At 38.0% G+C, this 20,536-nt stretch overlaps 1 protein-coding gene across 1 annotated transcript in view; it reads left to right on the forward strand.

Moving 5' to 3' along the window:
• The window catches only part of LOC139732478 (uncharacterized), a 221,529-nt gene that overhangs the window by 150,117 nt on the left and 50,876 nt on the right, over positions 1-20,536 (forward strand). The window contains exons 10-13 of the mRNA XM_071643340.1: positions 3,943-4,012; positions 7,399-7,542; positions 16,471-16,607; positions 17,778-18,406. Of these exons, the coding sequence (XP_071499441.1) occupies positions 3,943-4,012; positions 7,399-7,542; positions 16,471-16,607; positions 17,778-18,406 (980 nt within the window). The remainder of the gene's footprint in view (positions 1-3,942; positions 4,013-7,398; positions 7,543-16,470; positions 16,608-17,777; positions 18,407-20,536) is intronic.

Consider the following 20,536-nt stretch of genomic DNA (forward strand, 5'->3'; position numbering starts at 1 on the left):
TGTACAAAGTTGTTAATAAGTGTACTAAGTGCTTGGTTCATTTAATTATCCCTTCATAGTGGTTGCTATGGAGTTTTAATTGTGTTGTTTTTATCACAAGCCGTAAAGAGAAACTCACTGCACTTTTACCAAAACTTGAAAGCCCTTTATACAAAAGTAGCATTCTTAAAGGTCATTTGTTTGTTTGTTTTTTCCAGTATTTATTTAGGTGAGTCAGGAACATCTAATCAAAGATGAATTAAATATGATTTTAAAGCTGACCTTAACTAGAATAAAAGAAGTTTTGTTTAGTTACTTTTTTTGTGGGTTTTGTGAGACAGGGTCATATATCATGTTATACCACAAATATTTTTACCATTGCTAGAGATTTCCTGATAGTGAATTTGAATGATCATGTTGTTAGAAGTTCAAATATGTATAAGAGTAAAGATTTTATATCCCTCTGGCAATTCTGTTGATGCTAAAAGAACATGAAACCATGAAAGAGTTAGTCTTGGTTCCAGGTTGTGGAGTTTTAACTCTGCCAAAATACTTGTCCTGTTAAAATAAATCTAGTTTTGTTTTGTTTTAAATCTAGTTTTGTACACCTATAGTCTCTTATTTCAAGTTTGACTATGTCTTGATAAATGTAGCAGACATTAAACCCCAGAAAAGGTAAATGAAGGTGGTCTGGATGACAATAGAAATTATCTCTTATCCATTCAAACATCAAGTAAGTTTTATAATTATTTTAAATGCTACTGTCCTGACTGTCAAGTCCAAGAATAAGTTGAAATCGACATTTGTATTTTTTTTTTCAAAGAAGCATGTTATCACGGTGACTTACATTGGCCTATTACATTCAATTACCCAATATCCTGCATGATTGATTGTATGTAAACCTCAAAGCTAATTTTCTGGAAATTGTATTTATATGTTTGTTAGCCTAGGTATCATTTTCGTGGCAGATTTTTATCCCTCTATGTGTTGTGACAAATTATGTATTATTGGATGGTATCCATGGAGTCTGACAGATCTAATGATATCAAAAACCTGTATGTATCAATTTTCAGCAACTGTATTGAGGTTTTCATGGTAGGGGAGCAGTGTTATAATTGGGGTTAGACTGTAGCCTTAGGTTAAGGCTAAGTCTAGCCTCATATACCACGAATTAATGTATTGCCGAACAAGCGCATAAGTTGAGGAAGTGGCAATTCAACTGAATATCGGGCTACTTTGAAGTGTGTGTAAGGAAAGTGTTTGATGGCAATGTGTGTGTGTATGTGTGTGCATGTGTGTGTGCTGTGTGTGTGTTTGTGTCTGTGTCTATGTCTTTGTCTGTGTCTGTGTCTGTGTCTGTGTCTGTGTCTGTGTTTGTGTTTGTGTTTGTGTTTGTGTTTGTGTTTGTGTTTGTGCTTGATTTTTCTGCAATGTCTGTGTATAAGATTTTTTTAATGTTATCATTGTGTGAAAGTTGCCAGTAATCAACATTGTCTACAAGGTGTATAAAACCAGCCAAAACTTTTTTCAACCTTCACATAATGACGTTTGTGATTTTTTTCTCTGGATTGATATTCCACACAGTAATATGTTTAATTCAATGTGAGGATTTTGGCCAGGTGATCTGTTATGATGAGGGACCCGTTGCATAAAAGTTATGGTAACTTTGCCATCCAATGGTAACTTCCATGGAATTCGTGATTTTGATTGGCTGTTGAGTATTGTTGCCATGGTAGTTACCATTGGCTGGCAAAAAACCATAATTGTAACTTTTATGCAAAGGGCCCTTGTAGAACCATGCCAACTGTAATGTTTTCCCTAAAAGTATTACTTTTGTTTGATAAACAAGATAGAATGTTACAACATGAGTAGCATTGAATGGAGTTTGAACTGTTCTTTTGTATTGATTTTTTTTTCAATCATGTGAAAATAAGACAAAACTGTAATGATGCTGTAGTTTGAAGTGGTTTTACCTGCTGAATGACATTTACTCATGTGTGTGTTTGTTTTCTTTTTACAGCATTGCAAGTAACATTACTGTATCATCCATGTTAATATGAAATAGATGAACCATGAATTCTTGCTCCAAGCAAATCAAAACTGTTGAACAGTAGCAGTGAATGTAGTAAACCACAGTTCTGCCCAAATTTTATATGTAGCCTACTGTAAAAGTAAAAACTTTTGCCTTGTGGAAATTTTTGCATATTTCATATGACATGAAATTAGCGCAAAAATATAAACACAGACATCTTTTTTTGTTGTTGTTGTACGTAATACATCTTCATCTTTTGGCTTCATGGAATTTAAAAAAGAAAGTGAAATTCATCTTTCCAGGGGAGCAGGAAAATTTCCACTTTTACGGTAATGTTCAGAGAGACGTTATGTCAATATGAGAATCATCTTCAGGCAATGAATTGGAGGGGTTCTAAGAGAGACTATGCTAATGTCAAAGGGGGAAACAGTGTGTCATGCACAGTGTCCTGATATCAGTTTTGGATCTTAACTCGTAGCGAGGCCCGCACAGGTCTCCTCTTGAACTTGATTTTACCCAAAAAAATGAAGTTTAAAAAAAAGAAGAAAAAGAATAAAGCTGAGTCTGCAGCATTTGTATGTAGGATCAGGATGTTGAGATGGAGTGAGCCTTTAGTAATCAAGGTCTCAACCGAAAGAAGTTCGGTTTCTTTTTCGATGTGAGTCAGATATAGAAGACTTCGTCGGAGTCATTGTTTTCCTGGCAGTCTCGCATCAACCTTGTACATGCTGTGGGTTAATGCAGGAGCATTCTATTTTTGGTGACTGTCGGGGAAAAGATTACAAGTAATGTGCTTATTGAAAAAAAAGCAATAATGAGAGGAAGGAAGCAAGAGGAATTATGCACCTTATGTCCCAGTGGTTCATTGCAAGATTATCAAGGAAGTCTTAACCCTGTGCATACTGCAGGACCTAAATTCATAACACCAGTGAATGTTAACCTCAGTCATATCAGCTCAGATGAATTATGAAGTGCAGAGACTGAGACATTTTCTTGTAGCTGGTGCACATTTTTTTTTAATAGAAGGTAGACAAAAAAAAGGAAGATTTTAGCCAGAGGAGACTAATTTACCTAATGAAAGTTGTTATAGCCCTGCTGTTGTAAACAATCGAAAAATATTGTATGATCAGCCATAGGAAAGGGAAGGTGGAGTAACTTTAGGGCCCCATTTCATATAAGACGTTTAGATAGCAACTCATGCTGGAATGGCAGAGTCTCATGGCAACAACCAATCAGGAAGCTGGCTTCTTGTTATTACCATGACAATAGCCATTCCTGCCAGAGTTGCTATCATATCAACTTTTTATGAAATAGGGCCTTGCAGGTCTTCTCTCCTACATGACTATAATTAGTCTCATTCTACTGTGCAATCCACTACACTCAGAAACTATAAGTAGACTTCGATGAATTCCTTATTTGTTTTCTAATGTCCGCAGCTAATCTGCATCAACACATTTTGAAAGTGTTAAGGGGTAACTTTGTGGTTAAGAGAGGCAAGTACATATGGACCAGAACGTGCATTACATAATGCACACTTCTGTCTGCTTGCTGGAATTTCATTTAAGCAAAGCATTGGTCAATAAAGCGACGCTGTACTCTGGCACTGGTCAAACGGTCCCTGACCAGTAAAAAAATGGAAAAACTGGGTACCTACTGGTCTGACATGTAGGTTGGACCAGTGGAAAAAATGGGTTAGTGTGCAGCCCTGAATATAGAGATGTGTAGAAGGTAAACTTTCATGTTGTAGAGCATAGTATCCTGTATTCTTTTAGATCGAAAAGAGAAAAAGGTGCAAATAAGTCCACGTCTGTAAACAGATCACTCTTTGATTTATTCTATGTATTTTGGTCTATGTTTATCCTGTTTGTTTTACATGTAGTATTCTTGATCCAGTGTAACAGTTGGTAAATTCACATTCTCCTCATTTGCAGCTTCCGGGTGATCGTGAGTGGAACAACGTCAGCAGCTGAATTGGAGAGGCATCGTGATGAGTGGTTCAAGGTAAGCGAATAGGAGACCATCTCATCATGTCAGGTGGATCAATCAGCAATCTTGTCAATCAATTTAGTCTTGCTTTGTCTCTTACCTCATATAAGTTTTGATGTAAACATTGGTCTAACTGGCACTTGTATGTTAGGATATGTTCTGTATATGCCATATCTTTTGTGAGGTTTTTATTTTCACAAATTTCATATGTCAGGTGCTATATGCAAATTTAAGAACATCCAAAAACATTGACTCTCATCCCAACATGAATACAACGTGCACACATACAGGTACTGGTACAAAGTACTCAGTACATGAACAAGGTGTGTGATGATATTGTATTCCAATATCAAGTGTCGAGTAACCAGTCATGAAATTGTTGTGAAGTCCCAATTTTTGAAAAATTAGACTACCTAGATATATGGCATATACAGTATGATGTAAAGTTCTGAGTTGTTTTTCCTACCTGTAAATATGAAACACTTGTATCACAGACTAAGAAAAGAAAAATGGTAGAACCAAATTCATGAATATACCTGCTGTTGAAATGTCCTTCATTGAATAAAGGCAAGATATAAGCGGTAGTTTTGATCTGTTGAATATTCATTACATTAGTGAAAGATAAACCATGCATTTATTGTTTTGTCTTCAACGTGTTTGATGGTCATCAAAATAATACTTTAACAAGGAAAAGTAGAAATTACGCGGTGCGTAATATATGTCCCCGCCGGAAGTAGCATTTTGTAACAAAATGTGCAATATAGGTAAAAAATCAAGGTCAAAGGTCAAAGAAGTCAAAGGTCAAAATTCTGTGTAGAAGTTTTGAAGCCCTCACCTAGTGCCATCACATAAAGCAAATGGAATCGAAATCGGGTTAGAAATGGCGAAGGAGTAGCATTTTGTAGCCAATGTACAATATAGGTCAAAAATCAAGGTCAAAGGTCAAAGAAGACAAAGTTCAAAATTCTGTGTAGAAGTTTTGAAGCCCTCACCTAGTGCTATCACATAAAGCAAACGGAATCGAAATCGGGTTAGAAATGGCGAAGGAGTAGCATTTTGTAGCAAAATGCACAATAAAGGTCAAAAATCAAGGTCAAAGGTCAAAGAAGTCAAAGGTCAAAATTCTGTGTAGAAGTTTTGAAGCCCTCAACTAGTGCCATCATATAAAGCAAACGGAATCGAAATCGGGTTAAAAATGGCGAAGGAGTAGCATTTTGTAGCAAAATGTACAATATAGGTCAAAAATCAAGGTCAAAGGTCAAAGAAGTCAAAGGTCAAAATTCTGTGTAGAAGTTTTGAAGCCCTCACTTAGTGCCATCACATAAAGCAAACGGAATCGAAATCGGGTTAGAAATGGCGAAGGAGTAGCATTTTGTAGCAAAATGTACAATATAGGTCAAAAAATCAAGGTCAAAGGTCAAAGAAGTCAAAGGTCAAAATTCTGTGTAGAAGTTTTGAAGCCCTCACCTAGTGCCATCACATAAAGCAAACGGAATCAAAATCGGGTTAGAAATGGCGAAGGAGTAGCATTTTGTAGCAAAATGTACAATACAGGTCAAAAATCAAGGTCAAAGGTCAAAGAAGTCAAAGGTCAAAATTCTGTGTAGAAGTTTTGAAGCCCTCACCTAGTGCCATCACATAAAGCAAACGGAATCGAAATCGGGTTAGAAATGGCGAAGGAGTAGCATTTTGTAGCAAAATGTACAATATAGGTCAAAGGTCAAGGTCAAAGGTCACGACTGAAATTCTGTTTAGAGGTTTCAAAGCTCCCATGTAGTGCTATCATATAAAGCAAACAGAATCAAAATTGGCTCATAAATGACAGAGAAGTAGCAAATTGAAGATTTTAATCACACACGGACGCACACACGGACGGACGGACGGACGGACACACGGACACACACACGTACGGAGCCCGTTTCATAGTCCCCTGCTCGAACTCGTTCGGCGGGGACAATAACTTATAGCTTATGTTGATACCTAGACAATTAAGACTACGGTGTTGAGAGGATTGCACTTCTTCGGTGTGTTTTGATCCATGACAATATGCATTCTTTTCTGAGAGTCATCACGTTAATCCATACATCTCTTTTCAGAGTTCTATTTCGTGATCTGTTCAGTCAAACTACTGTGCAGCTGTTGTATCCACAAAATAACTTCAGCTTCGTAACTGATATCAAAATTTATCACGTCATCTAGTAATGGATCTCATGACCCAAATCCAGGCAGGGAGTGGGTTGAGAGATTGGAAAAGAGCAAATAAGAGAATGGTAGGGATAGGAAGATCAGAGAAAACAGTATGGAAAAAGAGAGTATATGTTACACAGTCTTTCTGTGTTCATATACCTGCTGCTAATTCAGATATCAAGTGCTCTTTTCATATCTACAGCAGACTTTCAGCGGTTTCACATTTCCCTGTGTGTAAGATCAAAATTCACATGAATGTTGTTCAGTGCTGGGTGCACTCTGCATGATTCCCCATCTAGCAGTTTAGTTCTGAAAAGCTATTTGCCTCTGAATCCAAGCTGTGTGGATGTTTTGTGAATATTCTTATGTCTCCAAGCATGTTAAGTATGATACTGAAGGAGAAGTAGACGGACTTTTTTTGTGTGATTAGTGTTCCAATGATCTGGATAGAGGAAGATATGTATTATATTGTGGAAATGTGCCTAACTGTGGAATTTGTGCAGATTCATGTAAGTACTGTGTTACCTGATGAAATGTTGGCCTGTCAAGTAATAGTCAGTCAGCCATTCAAAATATAGAATTCCAAATATTGATAGAAGATGTTCTATTTGTGCTTTGAACTTGCAAATCTGTTTGAAGCATGTGGCAGTCTGTACATCTTACAAGTACATGGTCACCCTGTAGTGGCATTTCATGATGTTTTAGCCAGTATTCAGTACAGCCTAATATCAGCAAGAAAGTAGGAGCATTTGATCTGTGTATAGAGAGGTCAATATCACAAATTAAGCCGGATAGATCTTCCTGGTATAGTTCCCCATAAGACCATGCGTGGAAGATCAAATGGTGTATAACAGTATAGCTGATAATGAGCTCTATTGTCTCTTCTTTCATCAGTTTTCATTGAATTTCTTCGGTGTGTGCATTTTTTTTACCTGTCTTACTTTTGCATAGATTTAGCTACATATTGTTCAATGTTATAGAAAACAAGCAGACCAGTTTTTCACTGGCTACGCTCTGGAGGTGTTGTTTTTTGTGAAATTCCTTTTATAGCAAGGTCAGTGGTGTCTTTCCTGGCAGTTTTCTGCAGCTCGGGGTAATTGCCATCTAGGTTTTCATGGGATATGTCGCTGTACTTTTGAGTGCTCTCCTTTTTCTTTTTCCAATTCGCCCCTCCCAAACCCCACCCTCTCCTCCCCCACCCCCACCTTTCTCAGGCAATCCGCTATGCCTGTGGAGACAGACGAGACTCTGTGGCCAATGTTGGGGAGGACGTCTTCAATGCCAGCGTCGTCACGACGACAGGAAGCGTCAAGTCCCAGCAGGAGAACATCAATACGATGCTCAAGGGCTACTACGAGGTACGGATCCCCACGTTCAACTTGAATAGAAAGCAGTCATTACCGTTACGCTGCAGCAACTGCAGTCTCACAAAATAGGAACGTTGTGAAATTGAATTGAATTGAATGGTTTATTAATTGTCAAACTTTGCATCCCAATGGCTGAATTGTGTCTGATTCACAATGATAAAAATGCAAAGAGAGAACATAATACTACACAAAAAGAACGAAGTGTTTGATCAATATTTGATCACACACAAAGTATATTGTTTTCATCTTGACGAAATATACTGGCTCTTGTCATATCAGGCAATCAAACTTATTAGATATAAGCAACTGCATGACATTTATTGCAGTATAAATCCCATGTGTGAATTGGTGCCATAATACCATTAAACATAATGCTATAGAATAAAGTTCATTTCAGAAACACGTTGGACAATAATAGAACATTTTCTCAAGAATGAGAATGATAGCACATGATATTGTAGCATCCGTTCAGAGTTCAGGAATAGCATGTGGTACATCTACTGTGCCACAAATTTCAGTGGGATTAGCGTTTCATTGCATTCAAATAGGCAGCAGTCGTATGCAGGTGCAGAAAAGTTGGATTGTCTGTCAGGAAGCTGGGAAGTGACTTTAAGGATGACAGAGGGGAGGGGAGGGATTAAGAAATGAAAAGCGTGTAGATGAAGGATCGTGATACTCCTGATGCAGTCCCAAGCTTATCCAAACACATCTCCATGCCTTAGTGCACTTTTTGGAATTTGCTGGGGGAAAAAAAAACAAAGAAATTATGGCTCTTTTCATCTTGTAGAATCATGTGAATGAAGAAGTCAGAGTGATTGTTAAATTATGATGAAATGATAGAAGGATGGAAATATAATGAAATATACAAATGTTAACAGTTGAATTTAAAATGAAGTAGTTTTTAGAAACAAGAAAGGGTCATACAAGTCTTTTGTACTCATATTCCATAGGAAGGACAATTTCTCTTGGCCACAGCCCTGTGCTGGTTGACACGGTCTACTTCATATCTTGTTTTGCAAATAAAGATGGCTGAAGACCTCTTTATCAATTCGTTCATTATTTTTCCTCACCAAAACTTTACTTTGGCTTATATAGACAGAGCTGACTGTGAAATGTGAAACTAAGATAGTTTCCATGAGTGTAAACTACTATTCTCATACAATGTTAAGTACTTTAATGTCACATTTCGAAGCAGCAGACATTTTTCACATAGAACGAATATTGCATGCACCTGTCTGTAGGTTTTGACAGGTTTCTGAAAGATCCCATCACATGCTAGCTTGAGGTAGATTGGCTTGGGGACTCTTTTTTTCCCCAGCCACTCTTTAGCAGAAAGCATATTAGGATGCTGGGAGGTTTTCAGAGATAACACACTTGCGTTCATTGGAATGACTGCTTTCAAGATAGGCGCCCAGCCGGAATGCCTCCTTGATGGACAAGGGGTGAAAGGTTCTGTTTCAGTCAGGAAGAGGGGTGGGATATGAAAGCCAGGAGATGGGAGGAAGGGAGGGGGCCACATCCCCCCTACCTTTCCCCCCTCTCGTGTGTTACCATAGCAACTAAAAAGAGAAGTTGCTGACCAGGCTGTAGTGCACTTTTCGTTCATGCTCTGTGCTAGTTTCGATAGTGAAAGCAATCAAGAGATTACAGAACTAAGACTGCATCCTCATATCATCATCTCTTCATCCTTGAAGGACGCATATCATTTGAACTGAACTTGATTTGATTTTGATTTGATTTGATTTGACTCCATCCCAGTCAACAGAGAATGATTGCGTACCATGATATAGATTTGAGATTCAATTCTATAATCGATCGTTAATAAATTCTTGATTAGTGATCAGTAGGCCATCATTGTATCAGAATACAGTCATTCGCTATCCTGAACTTGAGAAATCAATTAACCACATTGAAATTGGTGCAGTGCAGTCTTAATTCTGCATTAGGAGAGAACCTCCAGAACAATGTTACCATCAACATCCTTGTAATATCCCTGTTTGATTCTCTTGTGTGAATGCATTCTAAGCACTTAGAATCTCTCTGCAAAATAAGCTATAGAGAAAAAAAACAGCTTTGCTTAAATGCATTCTGAATGATTCTTACCATAATGAGTCTTTCAGTTAACATTAATAATAATAGTAGACATTTATAGAGCGCCTTTTCCACTGGATGCAAAGCGCTAATTAAATATGCAGAGATAGTTTAACATCAAAATAGTATCCGATTGGGATAACATGATTTTAGATCAGTGTTCAGGAGGGAATTTTACATGGGTGACTCTTCCCTTGTATGGTCTCACAAGTTTTAATTTTAAATCTGTCAATTCCATCAACATGACACAAAGTAAAAGAGTGAGTAGAGGTGAGATGGTCTCGTCTGTAAATGAGTGGAAATCATGCGAAATCAGACTTACTGTTAGCTCTGGAAAAGAGAGGAAATTTTCGCTGCATTCAATTTGACTGATAGGAAGTAGATGACTAAGCTGGGGAGCACACAATCTCCTGGCTACGATTAGCAGAGCTTTCATCCTGGCCCCGGATATAGCTGCCAATTAAATTGAAGCGTTACTTAGCACTTGCGTCAATTTAGCACCGCATGGATATCTCATGGATGAAAATTTGTACCTCAAATTGGTTTAATTTCTGAAATTCTGTCGCTCTTCTTTCTCCCCCCCCCCCCATTTTTTTCTTTTTAACCATCATATTTCTGCAAATGTCATGAAGTAGTGGGTGCTCAATTCTTATCATCATTGCACCGATCGAGGATGAAATTCTATTAGGCACGATTGATTGGCTAGCCTACATCATCCAACTGAATGTAAGATGCCAATCATTTCATTTTAATAAGGAATGATTTGCATTGACGCCTGACTTTCTATTGATTTTTGTCTACTAGTCTACTTTGAAGTCTCAGAAGTGAATCTAATAGTGTAGGGAATGTAATCAAGTTACTGGTGGAGAAAATTTGCACTTATTCAGGGTAATACAAATTGCTGTAAGCCTGTAATGTTTGTCACAAGGACTGCAGTCTTGATTTTAAACTTTATGTGACCTTTCAACATTAGAGCTGAGAAAACGGCAAATGAGAAACTTACAAAGTCGTTTGAGTTCAAAAATCTAAAGTTTGATATCTGAACTATCTCCATTCCAGATTTGATTGTTGTAATTCACTTTCAGATATTTCTGAGGCATGTTAATATAAGGGTTTTTATTTGTAGAATACTGTAAAAGTAGCTATTTTGGAGTGAGTAGTTTTTCACGTTTGGCTGGGTGAGATTAATTTCGCATGTTTTTAATCCCGCAGAAACAAGACGTTCATTAGTAGAACATATATGACATCAAAAAATATTCATGTGTTCCCTGGTGGGAGTCCCATGGCAGCAATGGTTGTTTTCCTAGGCACGGCACTTTATCCAGCAGTACCACACTATGGATGGTTGGTTGTTTTTTTTAATGATTCCAGCATTCTCATATTTAAACCACAATCTTGGGCTGATACAAATGTATAGTCAAGTTATAAAGGAACAGATTTGCTTTGATATATTTGATGCCACATTGCATAATTGAGTACCACTTGTCATTTTCTGCTGTGGCAATCACTTTTCTATTTTATTGCTAAGGTGGACTTTACTTGTGTCCCAGGGAGTAGTAATTAATTTTGTATCAATGTGCACTTTATCAAGTTTGTATTGGTCTGAAATTCATCACAAAGGTGAGCAGTGTTGGGTATTAATCAGGATACGAACAAGGCAAAGTTGAGCTCAAATGTTCTGAAACCCACTTCAGGTTTGATGCCATTTTTTCCCATTTTGTGTTACCTCCTCAACATCATGTACAACCTGTAAAAGAACAGAAATGTTCAGGGATTTTTCACTTTTATTTATCCTTCGAGAAACTTGTCAAAAATCATGCCAGTACCCATCTGCCCTCCGCAAGACTTATCATACTGCAAATCTTGAGTACTGTTTTCCCCCATTCTATGGATGGTGATTCACAGTCAGCAGAATTGGGTATTTTGGTCCAGGGATGCTTATGGGGGTAAGTACATGGACACAAGGATGTATTCCACATAGGGCAAGGTCAGAATACCAAATCAGTTCCATGTATGGAGGTTACTGTACTCATTCCCTATATTTATATTACATGTGTTTGTAGCCTCTAAGGATGTATATATAATACGGGGGCGGATCTAGGAATTCCGTAAAGGGGGGGGGGGGGGGGGGGGGCGCAAACAATATTTCTGGTGCTACTTCCGGGTTTCATCTCATTTTTTTTTTTTTAATTCTTTTATTTTAACAACAAATAAAGAGGGGGCGCACGCCCAGTTCGCCCCCCTCTGGATTTGCCACTGTAATAGGTAGGCCTATATGAAACATGGGAGAGGGGTAGGAATTAAGAAAGAAGGGGAGAGGGAAAGGGAGGGGGAGAGGGAAAGGGAGGGGGAGGGAGAAAAATGTGGCTGGATTGCTAATTGCAATCAGTGAGAGGAAATTTTAGAAGAGTGCAAAGGGCTTTTGAGTAATCTGTAATTGTGCCCAAGTTCAGATACTGCAGCTGTTCAGCCCCCATTGTTACTATGATCCCAACTCAAAATATCGAAAAGACAGTCTGCTGAGGTTCAACTTGGCAACAAGCCTGCAATGTGAGGGCATTCAACATTCCATATTATGGGAAATTGTTGTTTTAATGCCTTTTTTCAAAGAGTTTTTGATTTGTTAATTCCACTGTATCTAGTATATCAGACAATCATTAAGTGGAATAATTTGTACTGTTTGATTGTGATTCAAGTTTGAATTCATTTGATTTGCATGACCACTTGATGAGCATTGCATGCTTAAAAGCAAGTGACGTCCACAGGACTCAAGGCTATGAGTTCTTATCGAAGTATGAGGTAATGAGAATAATGCCTTGCATGTGGGGTACAGTTGTTAGAGTTTGGTTGCAAATGGGGGTAAGTGTCATTTTCAAAAATTTTAAAGTAAGTCCATCATCATTGAAACACAACCATTCCAGTGTTAGCTCACTTGTGGTGTAAAAAGGAATATTCTTGAAGCTATGAATAAAGGTATCCCAATTTACTTATTTTGTGTGTGTTTTTTAGCAGCTTTAATCACAAATATCTCACATTAACAAGAATGCTATGGAGTTAACTCATTTCTTGATCAAACTCTTCAGTTGTTCCTGCCAGGGACTTGGACTAGGCACCTCTTGAGCGATATAGTCCAAGGTCCTTATCAGATGAGTCACAGTTAGTGCTGTTCTCATTGCAAAAATTCCAAAATTTGGGTCGCGATCAGGGTCGCTTCTTTTTGATGAAGCGCTGCGTTTTCATTATAAAATATTTCAAACTTTTTTAGTCATGATTATTTGCAAAGAGCTGATATGCGCATGTTATGAATAGTATGCTTACTAATCTACATCACAAGGCCAATTCAATATTTAATACATACATGTTTACTGCAGTAAAGCTGGTAAAAACATCAAAGAGTGACACGGGCGATGCATTGTGGGATATAAATTTTTTTTTTCAGTCATTACTCACTGCACAACTTTGCGTCTTTTTGCAAAAAATCATGCAAAGTATTGCGATTTGGATGGGGACCTTAATCTCGCAAAATAATGCATTATCTCTTGTCTTACTGTAAAAATTTTGAATATTTGGGTCGTGATCCTGAATGAGAGACCCAAAATAAAATTTCATTTTGAGTGCATTGAGAACAGTCGGCCCCATATCCTACCAGTCACAGCTCCTTAATGTCACTTGTTGTGGTATATAGTAGTGTCATCTAAAATGGACCACTATGATAAGTTGCTGTCGTGTTAACCGAGTGCAGGATTCAATTTCTGTTTCCGCAAACTACATGGTGTGAATTTCCGTGCTAATTGTCAGAACATCATCCATCCTGTGAAAGGTTGAAGGATGTAGATGTATGTGAGCACCATTTATACCGAGGGAAAGAGGATGGAGGGGGGTGACTTCAAAAGCCCAGTGAGCAGAGTACACAGTAATGAGACGGATCATAAGGAGCACAAGGATTCGGGAAAGGGAAGCCGGGGGGATAACAGGTGCAGGATGTCACCAATAGCTGTCTCTGTTTCTCTCGGATCGATGCGGGTGAGAACGAGGGGGAGGCGGCCTGAGAATGAGTGTCACTTCCTGCTCGATCTTCCCGTCCCTTTAACCCAACAATTCTCAGAACCCTCCTTTTTGCTCTCATTCAGTAATTCGTCTATTAATTATATTGTTACTATTCATATGTCAGTGTGTTATATGGTAGAACAATAATTTCACTGTCATTTGAGCCCCTGTTGATCATAATTCATTGTTTGTTTTGGTCGCAAAATTTTCAGCAGCCTCTTGGTTGCAAAATACAAAACAGACTCTGAAATTGGTATCACATTTTAGAAGATTAAAGTTCTTCTTTCCCTCTCAAATTTGCATTTCTTTAGGTTTTTTTCTGGTTTTGTGCAGTTTGAATAAATTAAACTAGTTGCATAAATTTTCTCCCATATGATATCATCTGTTGAGAAGCAGAGGGCCATTAGGCGTGGTCAGACTGGCAAAAGATCGAGAAGTTTAAGATCGCGAAGTTTGGGCCATTGGTAGGCGCGCAAGCAAGAGTGCGCCGTCCAATGGCTAGTGATTGTGACGTAACAATGCACATCTATACATGACAATGGCCTCGCGCTTCGGAGGCACTGCCCACAAACAGATCGAGAAGTTTCGCGGGAAGTTTGCGGTCACACTGGCAAAACTTCATGATCTTAAATATCGCGACCTTAAACTTCTCCACCTTTTGCCAGTCTGACCGCGCCTATTGTGGCAGATTTGGGGGTTATTGAGTTATTGGTATCACATTGTACAGCCTGATCTCCTCTACATTATGGTTCCAATTTTTTTAATCATTTTAATTTTTAGTAAAATGTTGAAAATCAAAGCCACAAGGGTGTTATTTTACCTGATATTTAGAACATTGCTTATAGATATACCCACTTCTGATTAAATTAACTTTTTTTAACATAAAAATTTACTTTTTCATTTTCATTTACACTCAAATTTGAGAATGCAATAGCACCGTCTGGTTGTCAACCAATAATATATGCAGTAAAATTCAGAGTTGCCAATTTAGTGATGACGGAACGACCATGTCTGCAGCAGGATTTATCCAGGATTAAATGGGTTAGCCTCTGCTGCTTCCAAAGTCAGCCTTCAGACCACTGCACCCAACTGGAGAGCATTTCCAAACAGCTCACATTGTGCCCATGCAGTCCCGCCTCTGCATACGGCATAGCATGATAATTATTTTAAAGGGAGATGGCAAATGAGTTGCTTGCAAATAAGTTGCATAGAAAAGAGTTTCAATGCTACAGGATATTGTTAGTAATGAAAAGTTTATTTGGAGACAATCCTCCGTTATCCGCAAATGCTTGGTCAGCATTACGTTATCGTACAGATACCTGTATAACATGTATAGGCTTGAATATTATATGTCCACAGCTGGTGAAAAACTCATTTACTTTGCTGGAGACTATGTAATGAAACTGAAAGAAACTGGTATTGTTAAATTCAAGTTGCAAACCCAAGATTCATTTAATCTTGTACACAATGCAATGGCCCATTTGCATAAAATATGTGCTTTTATTCAGGCATGCAAATCAATTGTAAGACATATTTGCAGAATTCTGGCCATTGAAAAAAAAAACCCAAGTGGAATTACACTTGATTGCAAGGGTGTTTGTTTGTTTGTTTGTTATATGTTTGTTTGTTTGTTTGATTGATTGATTGATTGATTGATTGATTGATTGATTGATTGATTGATTGATTGATTGATTGAATGATTGATTGATTGAATGATTGATTGATTGATTGATTGATTGATTGATTGATTGATTGATTGATTGATTGATTGATTGATTGATTGATTGATTGACTGATTGATTGATTGATTAATTTCTATTTCAAACATGTTTTAATGTAAGGGGCCATAGCAAATTCTGCCTAAATGATCTAAACGTTCCACATTACAAGTAAGTGTGGCATTTCTTTTTTTTTTTTTGGGGGGGGGGCATCACTTTCAAACTACTAAGTTTCTGATGAATGAAACAAGTAGTTATAAAATGCTCTTGTTCATACTTTTAAAAATACATCCAGCCAATAAATAGAAGTGTCTTTACTTTCTGTTATCTGAGGATAGAGGCACTTTCTGATTTTCATGTTCCACTGAGCTCTTATTCCTCCATTGGAAGATTAGGAAAAAAACTTGCTTTTCTCAACATTGTTAAAGGTTGATGTAGTTCAGGAAGTAGTATTTTTGTTACACACTATTTAGGATTAACCCACTCTTTTCTTTGAAACGGACAGGGAGCTCATTAACCCATTGAGGACAAGTCCCGAGTATACTCGGGCAGGTGCCTATGGGAAATGCATGTTGTAGCAAAATCAGCCCATCCTAAACGGGTTAACTGGTGCTTCATGTCAAATATTCCATGACATAGACATGAAGATATGAAGAGTTTGTTCGCAAAAAACTGATAAGTTCATTTTTGAAGATTTTGAAGTATGGTCTCAGTCATAAAGTACAAAATAATACCTTTTAAATGATATATTGGTCACCACATATAAAGGTACATTTTTTAAGTTATGGTAAAAAGAAGCAAACATTTTCTTACATTATTCTCTTAATTTTTCTTGACCTTTAATCGCAAATATCTCCATTTGGCAAATATGGACTTATCGGTTTTTGCAAACAAACTCTTCATGTATTCATACTCTTCATTTCAAGGAGAACAGTGGTCACATGAAAAAAAAAAAAATCCACAATGGAAACTAATTCTGAAGCTCTAGTATCCATCTTTCAGACAAGTCACCTGTGTCTTTCATTAGCTTTGATATCTTGCATTTTTGGTTCTATCTATACAGGAGCTGGAGGCCCTGAATTCAGTGGTAGGTGTCATGGACATGAAGGGTGAGGCCAAGAAGACAGCAATGAGGTTACAACAGATCATCAAACACCTGGAGAGTTTCATCACAGACTACAAACCACCTCCAGAAGAAAGGTAAAGAGTCCAGAAAACTATATGAACGGGTTGAGGGCCATTTTTAAATATTCTAAAGTTAAGTCTATCTTCAGATAGAGCAAACTTAAACATTTCCGAGGATACCTCACTTGTAAGATAATAACTAATATTCTTTCTGTTATAACTGACAACACCCCATATTTTCTGATTATTTTCTTTGTTTTTCACAGGTTTAATCGTAAATATCTCATATTGACAAGAATGGAGTTAATCTGTTTTGCAGTCAAACTCTTCATATATTCACAAACTAAATATCTCATATCTTCATATATTCACAAACTAAATATCTCATATCTTCATATATTCACAAACTAAATATCTCATATTTGTCTGGTCACATGACACATTATTACTGTGATTCCATTTTTTTAATGACCTAGGTGGACTTGAAGGCATCAGATCGTAATTGCAGAAATGTGGGTTCATGGGGTAAGAGTGGGGCGGGGGAAACAGTTTGTGAAATGAATCAAATGTAGAATATAAATCTCTTCCCACTGCAGTCATGTCTTGACTAGCAACATTATGCAGTAATCACATGCTGTTTGAACATATGACAACAGAACTTGAGAATCACTCAATACACATGTCTGTGCTCATGTTATTTTCCCATCAGATGATATGAAACTAGAATATGATCTCATACTTGTAGTTTTACACCAATATAGCTCATATCAATGAGAGACAGTGTCCAAAAGTTTGATACACAAGTCATGTTTAGCCAGATTTGATGTTGCAAACAATCTAGATTGACAATTTGATGTGTAGATATTCAGTAACATACCTGCATGTATCATCTCTGTAAAGATGCAAGTTGGTCCCGGGTATACATCTGTGTAAATGATGGATGTTAGGTTACAAGCAAAAATAAATGATTTCTACTCCCTAATATGCAAAAGTACATTTTGGAATAAAGACATTTTGTGTAAAGTCAATTTACCAGTCAAGAGCAAAATGTCTGAATCCTGACTATAGAGGGAGGCATGTCAGAATTTGTATGTGACAGATAAACCATACATTCTATAGTGTTGCCCCAGACTGCAGGTCTCCATATAAAATGTGTTTCAATTACATTCACTTGCCTTTTTCTTGTGAAAAACAAATAGCATTATGTGTCTCTCACGTGATTTAATTCACTCTCTTCTTCTCTAGGCCTGAGAGTTCAAGTGGCAATTCTGGTTCCCTCGACACCGATGGCTCATTGACTGGAGAGCGCCCTCTGAATTCCATGATCGAGAATGGCATCAGCGACCAGAGCAGCATGGACGAGTCAGCATCGACGAAGAACACGACGTCGGACTCCGTTCGGCTGTCTCTCATCTACCGGAACAGCTGGGCGCAGTTTGAGGGCAACGGACCACGAACGTCATCCGTAGTCAGTTGCAAGGATGGTGAGACCACCAAGCATGTTGCCGGTGGCAACGGGAGTGGAGGAATAGGAGGAGAGGAGAACAGCAAGCTTAGCAACGGGCCTGAAAAGATCACGCTGTCGCCGATCAAAAATGGCCTGACGGACATCTTCCCTCGCAACAGCATCCTGATGAACGGCGACGTGACTGGAGGCCTGGAGACAGTGCCGGAGAGCAAGCTGGAGAATGGGGTGGAGCCCACTGTCGCCAACAGCAACGCCGCCTTCCTAGAGCAACTGGATGCAGATGCCAACGGCAACAAGCCCAGCAACACGCCCACCCCAAACCAGAATGCTCCCAACAATGGGCACACGCCCCTCATATTAGAGGACTCTCTACCACCCCTTCCCCCACCGCCTCCTCCTCAACTTGGTAAGTGACAGGCAAGGTTAATTCAGCAGCATCTGGGGAGATGAGGTGTGGGAACACATCCCTTCAGTTTAGAACTAGAAGATTGTGAGCCTTGGCTCGGATAATATCTTTCAAAATTAATCAGCAATCTTCTTGTTACAGACTGACAGTGAGATGTGTTCCGAAGAAAGGAGTAGTTCTGGTACATTTTGTTTCTGCTACAGCAAATATCCATTTCAATCAGCGGTAAATACAATCCACTGCCTCAATAGACAACACATTTCATTGATAATATTAGAATGTTCACAGATACTAAAAGCAAAATGATGACTAGATCTTTGAGTGACTAGTGCTGTCATTATAGCACTCTTGCCTTTACCATTTCTCTCCAGACATTTTTAGCTGAAACTGGGTGAAAACTTTACCAGAACTCACTGCCTTGTCTTGATGTGCTCCTCATTGTAGCATGCTGGTGGGCAAACAAGTGGTGTCGACATACATGAAGCGATTGTGCATTGTGAAGTGACCAATATACACATGTAAATTCAACTGTTGGGTTTTGAGACCCTTTCCTTGTAATTGTATCTTTTCTTTGTATGCCACCCATCACCATGAAAGCCTGATATTAGTTGCCGAACACCGATTTTCTGATTTTGTTATTACATTTTCCAACCTCTTTAAAGTTTCCCAATGATATATAAGTTGCACCACATTGTTTAAAAAAAAAATACTCACACACTATCACCACTCACAGAGTTAAAAAAGCTTGCCAGCACATCCATGCAGATAGAGAAAATTGCTCGAGTTTAGACACTGTCATGTGTGTAGGTTATTCACTTAAAATCAATAGGTCCTTTTGATATACACCGTGAAAACTAAAATGTTAAGAAAAGTGAAAATTTCAGAGTATTAATAGGCTTTGAAATTCAGACAAGTGGTGGTTAATACTGCATTTAAGACCTTTGATTATATATCAAAAAAAGTCACTCTATGCTTTCAGAAATTATCTGGTGCTTAATTGACAGTTTTATCAGCTGTTTGCTACTTCATAAGGCCTTGACAGTGACAGGTTACATATTATATGCACATGTTGGTTCATGACCTTGCACTCCATCTGTTAATACCATGTTTTCCCCTCTATCAATTGATGGTAATGATGAGTTTCCTCTTGAAATATATGTTTTCAGGGTTTTGCATGCATGCATGTTTGGTTTGCTCATATATCCCGCAGAATGTCATTTGCGGTATATTAATGTGTGGTGTGAGAGATAATATATTTCTATCTCACAGACCCATTGCAAGTTTGCCTGTATTGCTTTTTCACCAACCACTATACAGTATGTCCAAAAAAAAAATCACAATCGGATTTTCGCATTGATAACACCCAATATGATTAAACTGTCCAAATGCTACTTCAGGGTCTTAAAATATAACATCTCAGCTCTATTTTGCAGAAAGCCCCATTCAATTTGGTTGAGCGGTCAGAGAGAAATTTGGATTGTTGTAAAGCATGTCATGAGTCTGATTCTTCCAAGTTTAGCACTTGAATGCTCTTGGAACTGCACATTAATGTGTAAACACCATAGACATAACTTGGAGTGAAGAGATTCTTGACATGCTCTACAAAATTCCTCATTTCTCTTTGACCACTGAAGCAAATCGAATGGGGTTTTCTGTAAGATGTGGGCAATGAGTTATAGTTTCATACCCTGAAATTGTATTTGGATTGATTCACTATTCTTAAAGTTATCATTGCGGAGGGTCGCGTTGTAATTTTTTTGGGGACATACGTTTTGATGCTTGACTTCTGTAATGTTTATCCTAGCAAGGTTTGTCTGCAGATAGGGCTATTCCTTGTTATTATCTGATCTGCTACCTTTAATCCTCCGGCCTAAGAGGTTTCCTTCCTATGTCAGTTTCCTCTCATTTGAGGAAGGTGGTAAATTTCTCACTATTTTTCATAGGTTTATAGGCCAACAGATTATGGGTGTAGAAGATGAACATGCAGAATAGGGTGATTAAGGAATGATACATGAATATAGAAGGAAAGAAACACAGATTTTCAACCGCTCACATCCTACATAAGCACAAACACACACTCACACATGAAGACCACTGCCAGTGGTTCAAACAAAGATACTTTAGGTGCTG

Source organism: Diadema antillarum, unplaced genomic scaffold (genome assembly GCF_040938485.1).
Source record: "Diadema antillarum isolate AM-2024a unplaced genomic scaffold, OU_Dant_1.0 seq00000425_RagTag, whole genome shotgun sequence".
In the NCBI taxonomy this organism is placed as follows: Eukaryota; Metazoa; Echinodermata; class Echinoidea; order Diadematoida; family Diadematidae; genus Diadema; species Diadema antillarum.